General features: G+C 45.6%; 1 protein-coding gene across 1 annotated transcript in view; it reads left to right on the top strand.

Annotated features, from left to right (window-relative positions):
• The window catches only part of gpr146 (G protein-coupled receptor 146), an 8,513-nt gene extending 2,409 nt beyond the window's left edge, over nucleotides 1-6,104 (top strand). Inside the window, exon 2 of the mRNA XM_084036203.1 lies at nucleotides 2,597-6,104. Within this exon, the coding sequence (XP_083892329.1) occupies nucleotides 2,632-3,633 (1,002 nt within the window). The 5' untranslated portion in view covers nucleotides 2,597-2,631 and the 3' untranslated portion in view covers nucleotides 3,634-6,104. The remainder of the gene's footprint in view (nucleotides 1-2,596) is intronic.
• The last annotated feature ends 1,270 nt before the right edge of the window (nucleotides 6,105-7,374 follow it).

Here is a 7,374-nt window from a genome sequence, read left to right as displayed (position 1 = left end):
GGGGCTGTGTGTTTTCCCTCATTTGTGGCGACTTGGAGGAAATGCAGAGGAGACTTAATTGCTTCCCTGATATTGTAGTAACTGGTATTTTCCTTCTAGTCATGTGTCACAACTATATTGGGTGGAAACTTCAATGGATGGATGGATGGATACTTTATTAATCCCGAGGGAAATTCAACATTCAAGGTGATATTAAGAAGAAGTGCCCGCTGGTTCAGCATTAAAAACAGAGAAACGTGTGCACACATATCACGTTTCCGTCACTTCCAGTAGATAAACACTGGAAACTGAAACCTTGGAATTTCCTACGTTTACCTCCAGCCAAGTACGCACGATAAATACCACGGTGTCAGTTTCCATCTCTGCTCCATCGTTGTTTTGCCATTGTCAAGGTCTTGCATCACTTTAAAGTCTGGCTGGAACAAAGCCTCCGTAAACAAAGCGTTTAAGTAATCACACGCCACGATACCCAGTCGTACAGAACATCAGGAAGCCCCTGCAGCTCTGCGTTAATGAAAGGGAGGCTAAGACGTCTTTGCACGGCAGGTGTTAATGACGGCCACGCTCTCTAATAACGACAACTTCTTAAGTCATTTTCTCCTGAAGTGATCGGAGGTTGTTCTGGGAGCAAAGGGCAGCACATTCAGAGGGAAAGCCCATAATCCACCTGTGGTGGGGGACCACAGCTGATTATGTGCTTGTGTCCAGTCCCGTTTTAGTAAATGAGTCACCTGGCTGCTTACGTTGTGTGTCGACCGGTTGTAAAGAGGAAACTCAAGACTTTCCCTCCAGTCCAAGCCTCCACTACAGTCTGGTTCCAGCCAACTGGAGTAGGAAGGAGGCGGGGCCGAGGCCTGGTGAGCGTTTCTGCGTCTGTCTGAGGCTGAAGGCCAGAACAGCCTCTCTGTAGTGGTGTTACGTAAGTCAACGGAAGAATGTTTCCCCTTTACTGGCATCCTTACTCATCCCTGCTGAAAAGCTGCCCCGCTGCACTTTGTTCCACATCATTTTACAAGACATTTCCAGAGAATTCTGCACATATTTTGATTATTATTATTATTATTTTGGAATGTGGAAAACGACAGATTATCGCTACGGAAATACAAATAATGTGAACTGCAATCGCCTTGTGATCTTCCACTTCCTCGATCAAAGCTCTTTGAATAATTTATTTAAAATGACCTGAGTTAATTATGCAAGGCAGCATTACATAAGCTTTTTTTTTTTTTTTTTTTTAAACTTGCAGCCATCAAGTCAAGCTTGATCCCAAATGCTCCCAGCAGTCGTTTTTCTTTGACCTCACCCTGAACTCCAACCCCGGGACTCGGTCTTCTCCGACCCCGAGCCGGAGCCTGCTTCACATTTCACTCCTTATAAATCTACTCATCACCACGTGCCTCACCCCGCCAGTCGACCTGAACAGAAGGTGCATGTGGTCCGTAGAAGTGTTTTTCTTTATCTGGCTGCTGAGCCGTGTGAAAAGCAGAAGGGCAGCGACTGTGATGGAGGGAGAAGGAAGGCTTCAGACACTTGCTCTGCCCGCCGAGTCTCTCAGAAACAGTGGGTTTGAGGCTGAGTTAGCAAACCAAACATATTGTGAGGCGTTTGTATTCAGCCAGTCAGATGCAGTGAAGTGAAATTAACGGCGTTACCCGGGGCATAATAGCTGTGCCGTGTCGAGGCTTTGTTTGCTCCTCTAGCACACAAACCAATAATGGAGAGGGTTGAATTTTGCTTGTGGAGAGAAAAAAAACAACTGACTGTGGTTTTGTTTTTGTGTGTGTGTGTGGAGGGGTGGACTTAAAGGTCCAGTGTGTAGGATTTCAGGAGGTCGATAAGCAGAAATGTGATATAATATTCAGAATGTGTCGATACCCTAGTTCTGATCATGTGCTCATGTACTTGTAAATATATACTGTGATACAACCACACCCGTTAATCAGCTGCAACACGACCTGATGCATCAACCCGTCCAGGTACAGGTAGCAGCGGCGACGCAGTTTCTCCATAAGTTCAGCTGCGAGGTTGTCGAGTGTGTGTCCGCCACCAGGCGTAACATTAGCAAGTGTTACGAGAGAGAGAGAGTGTGGTGGTGAGCATGACGTCAGCAGTAACGTTATAGCTGGGATTTAAAAGGAAATGGGGTTAAACTTAAAGGTTAAGGTGGGCTGGTCTTTTAAGGTGGAGCAGCTATTCTTCTATAAGTTACAAACCGCGCTTTTTTTTTCTTTTTTTCATTCATGTTATTTCATTTAACTGTTGAACTGGAAGCACGGTTAATTATTATTTATTTATTTAATATTATTTATTACAGTCAGAAAGTAAGGAGCGCTGATGAAAATAAAACAGTCATAGGTTAGCACTGTAATGGTATTATTAAGTATTGATCAGTACTGTATCTGTATAATCAAGTGCCCAAATACTTGTATTGCATCCCTATATAACTATGTTTTCGTTAGTGTATAATACATAAACATACGTCCAATAAGCTCACAAAACCTATGATATGATTTTGGTGAGTGTCTTAAAATAATGCTCATATACATGGTACGATCCAGTAATGAGTCACTGATTGTTCTGTGTTGTGTGCCGACAGTGGACCTGTTGAGAGCCTCGTGTCGGAGCCCAGCGATGTGGCTCTGCATGGTCTACAATGAGACGGACACCAGCGTGGACTTCCGGCTCTGCCAGGACTTCGGCCTCATCCTGTCGGTCTTCTCCCTCGTCTACCTCCTGGTGTGCTTCCCGTTGGGACTGTGCTACAACGTGCTGCTGGTGGTGGTCAACCTCTCCAACAAGGTGTCCATGACCATGCCGGACGTCTACTTCGTCAACATGGCCATCGCCGGTCTGGTGCTCAACCTGGTGGCGCCCGTGGAGCTGCTGAGCTCCACCTTCACCCGCTGGCACGCGTGGGAGTACAACAACGAGGTCTACATCACCCTGCTCATCCTCTTCAACATCTCCTCGCTGGTCATCATGTACTCCACCACGCTGCTCAGCCTGGACTACTACATCGAGCGGGCGCTGCCTCGCACCTACATGTCCAGCGTCTACAACACCAAGCACGTGTGCGGCTTCATCTGGGGCGGCGCCGTGCTCACCAGCTTCTCCTCGCTGCTCTTCTACGTGTGCAACCACATCTCCACCAAGATGGTGGAGTGCTCCAAAATGCAGAACAAGGAGGCGGCGGACGCCATCATGATGTTCATCGGCTACGTGGTACCGGCCGTGGCCGTCCTTTACGCCTTCGTGCTCATCCTGCGCATCAGGAAGGAGTCCACGCCTCTGGACCAGGACTCGGCTCGCTTGGACCCGTCGATCCACCGACTGCTGCTGGCCTCGGTGTGCGTACAGTTCGTGCTGTGGACCCCGTACTACATGACCCTGTTGGTACACACTGTAGCCGGCGCACCGGGCTACACTAGCAACGCGCGTTACTTACCCACGTATTACTTCCTGAGGTGCGTGTCGAAGCTGATGGCGTTCTCCAGCAGCTTCGCCATGCCGCTCATGTACCGGCAGATGAACAAGAACTTCTCCAACAAGCTCCAGCGGCTGCTCAGGAGGCTCCACTGCAGGGACCAGACCTGCCCTCACGAACGCTCCACAGTGCAGCAAGTGGTGACGTGAGATCTCCTCCTGGGAGATTACCGACGACCCCGCCCACCACCCGGCACTTATCTCCCCCACTAGCCAGCGTGTGACTCTGGACTGTGTTAAGAGCGACGCGGCTAACTGTGGAATTTCCTGTCACCTTCCAGAACTTGATCTGATCCATCTAGTTTTGCAGTGAGAGGAAAGAAAATAAGCAAAAACCACTAAGTGCTGTTGTTTTTTTGTTGTTTTGTTTTTTTGTCACTGAGTGAATCTCTCCACTAAGACACTTCTACGTTGTGGGCGGTAAATTGGCAAAATCAGCTGATGACGACCCAGCACATGGGTTTCCTCTGAGTTTCACACAGACAGACGACTCCCGAGCACTATACCACTCTAGTGGGTGCAGCTTCCCTCAGTGTTCTGCTGACGGCGTGCAAGTTTGATCTATGCACGACGCCTAAATCTCCCTGTCGAGTCACGATGCGCTCCTATATGCGACTCAAGCCCCGACAAGAATAATGACTAAATGATGCGTTCGCCCCTCACACAAGTTAAGCTTTATTTCTTCAGAGTTTCTTGCCCTCAAACTAGAAGCCTTGATCACTTGAATGATGACAGTTTTACTGCACAGTTGAATTTCTCTTTTTACTTTGATGTGTTGAACTTAAATCCTCATTTTTTTTAGAGTACAACGTTAACGGTCTCTTCATTTCAAAAGCTATTTTTTCTTCCTGGACACCAGTACTACCTTGTTGCTAGATGTAGCTACCGGAGCTCCACAACAAATCTCATTCATATACATCAACACCACTTTGAAGTCACACAGAACTACGCGCTCGTATTCAGGGTTCGGACATAACCGGTATACCTCTTGTGATCTCTGCTAAAAAAAAATCACATGATATCAACTCATTAAGAATCAGCTCATTAGTCTGAGCAGCTCCCGTGTGTGTGTGTGTTATGGAGTTATGTATGGAGAGCCTCACATACGGGGGTCAGTGAAGTGCCCACAGGGTCAGCGCTGGGCCCTGAGGAGGTGGCATCTACATTCCCTGAATTGTTTGAGTGGTTGGAAGGGTTTTGTGCAGTGAAAATATGACTATGAAAACCCTTCACACGTGATCTTTAATGCTGCTCAGATCCAGTATGGTATAATCTGCACATGTATTGATAAAGCTGCTTTTGCTTTCTTGCCTAAAACTTACTTATAGTGATGAACCCGGCTCTACAATTCAAAACGTGTAGAAAGCTTGTGCTTATTTTATGTTCTGATTTGCTTTCCGACTGAGAGGGCCAGTTTATGGAAGCACCATCCACACTGTTAGATCACACTCACAGAATCAATAACTTATATTTGTAGACAGGAAACCTTTGAATAAACCATTCTTGGCTTTCACTCCACACTTTAAGGGATCGCCTGATGCAGATCTGGTGCTTTTCATACATATGCTAATAACGTATAACATATCACACATACTGTATTTTCTCCAACATCCTGTGATTGGTCGGGTTGTTTTAGCGTAGCCCCGCCCTCGTTATGTGTATCTGCAATCAATCAGCGAGGAGAAGTGCTGCTTCTCCTCAAGCGGCTGTGTGTTTACGTCATGTGACGCGGTTAATCATTATTTGAACTCGGTTCAAAGTCTCAGCGATGACTGTTCAGTTAGGATCGTTGGAATCGAAGCCTGTGGAGATCTCATGGTGGAAACTTTCTTTTTTCTTATCTATCAGAGATTTGCAAAAGTTACCAAAACTCCAACTATTATTTAATCAAATATGATACTTGATTTATAGTGAATAGTGAATTATTTTTCATTTACTTCCCATTCAACCAAACTGATTTGTCTATAAGTGAATGACATGACCGTCTGACTTTACTCATGCTGCTGCAGCGCCACCTGTAGGTAGAATACTATCACATTTTTATTTTTGGGGGGTTTATTGCACAAAGAAGGCCTCACTTCTAACACAAAAAATCTAATTTGTTACCTTGAATGATGTTGCTATGAGACCTTAAACAAACTTTTTGGCAGAGGGAATAATGAGCAATCACCACTAATGGATCCACTTCATCACACACACGTGTAACTTCATCAAATTGGCTTCAACATCACACCCAACTCAGATTACTGCTCAGGCTGTTTATTATTCCAGTGATCTCAGTGAGGAGACACTGAAACAATAATCACTTCCATCGCTAAAAAAAAAAAACGCCCGGAAAGTTCTTGCGTGTCGAATGTATGAAGACGCATTTTAGCTATTTGAACGGCAAAACCTCAAAAGTCCAGACGAATCCACTTTCAGATGTGATGCTTTTGTGACTGTGTATGCAAATATGTGTATGTGTATAAAACTAAATAGTGTGTGTATATATTGTATGTGAGAGATTTACAGCAAGCTCTTTCAAAAACACAGTATTATTTTTCTGAGAGATATATTTAGATTCTGTAAGTAATCTACTCTATTGTGAACTGAGTCAAAGACTGATTAAACAATAAACTAACATGGGTGTTACCGCTCTTTATTATATGAAATATGACTATATTCATGAAGCAAATATGTTGACATCTGCTTTGCTGTTCTGTTTGTTCTTGTGAGTCACATGACTCAACATGACACGTTTCTTGGAATTGACGCTCCCAAAAACGTCCTTATTTTACTTTACTTTTTGTATTTGAAAAAAGACTAAATCAAGTGAAGGATTTGGCTTTTTAGGGGGGGTTAGCAGCGTTCCAGGCATCCTGGGTATTATTTAGTCTCCTGTGGGTCTGACCATCACACACTGCTGCCATTCTCAATAAAAACAACGTCTAGTACATCTGATAATGCTGCTCAGTGAGAGCGCTGCAACAGGAAGTTGAGATAAAGCACTCTGTGAATGTCTATAATTGGAGGTGTTACCATTAAAGCTGAGACAACGAGGTGCCGTGTAGCAGGGAGGAGCGTAGACACACGATCATGTATATTCAACATGTTTAGAACCAGAGCAAACATTAGAGGTCCAGCGGGAGGAGGAGGGAGGTCTTGAATTATATGTAGCACATCTGGAAATGATATGATAATGGAGTGAATTGAACACGGTTGTCATGGTTGCCGTTTCCCTTTCCCCCCGAGGACTGGGCTTTCACTTTTATTTTGTTAGCTCAAGAAAACAACATGAGTGAGCCGGTCGTTACCCTGATGTGCTGCTTTTCATTTTCAAACAACGGGACTCTGATCATGTGACGGGGAGATGGAATACAGCTGAAGAAAGTCTGTCTGTAAAACACTCGTTTCTGCTAAGCTAAGCTAAGCCAGTGCTGCAAAGGGGAGCGTATGTTCCCCGGGTCCTATGTTCCCCGGGTCATATGTTCCCTGGGTTCTATGTTCCCCGGGTCCTATGTTCCCCGGGTCCTATGTTCCCTGGGTTCTATGTTCCCAGAGTTCTATGTTCCCTGGGTCCTGTTCCCTGGGTTCTATGTTCCCAGAGTTCTATGTTCCCTGGGTCCTATGTTCCCTGGGTTCTATGTTCCCAGAGTTCTATGTTCCCTGGGTCCTATGTTCCCTGGGTTCTATGTTCCCAGAGTTCTATGTTCCCTGGGTCCTATGTTCCCTGGGTTCTATGTTCCCTGGGTCCTATGTTCCCTGGGTCCTATGTTCCCTGGGTTCTATGTTCCCAGAGTTCTATGTTCCCTGGGTCCTATGTTCCCTGGGTTCTATGTTCCCTGGGTCCTATGTTCCCTGGGTTCTATGTTCCCTGAGTTCTATGTTCCCAGAGTTCTTTTCCCCGGGTCC

This window comes from Eutrigla gurnardus (genome assembly GCF_963514095.1).
Source record: "Eutrigla gurnardus genome assembly, chromosome: 20".
Lineage (NCBI taxonomy): Eukaryota > Metazoa > Chordata > Actinopteri > Perciformes > Triglidae > Eutrigla > Eutrigla gurnardus.
The sequence above is the reverse complement of the archived record's forward strand: the minus strand, read 5'-3'. Positions and strand labels throughout refer to the sequence as shown.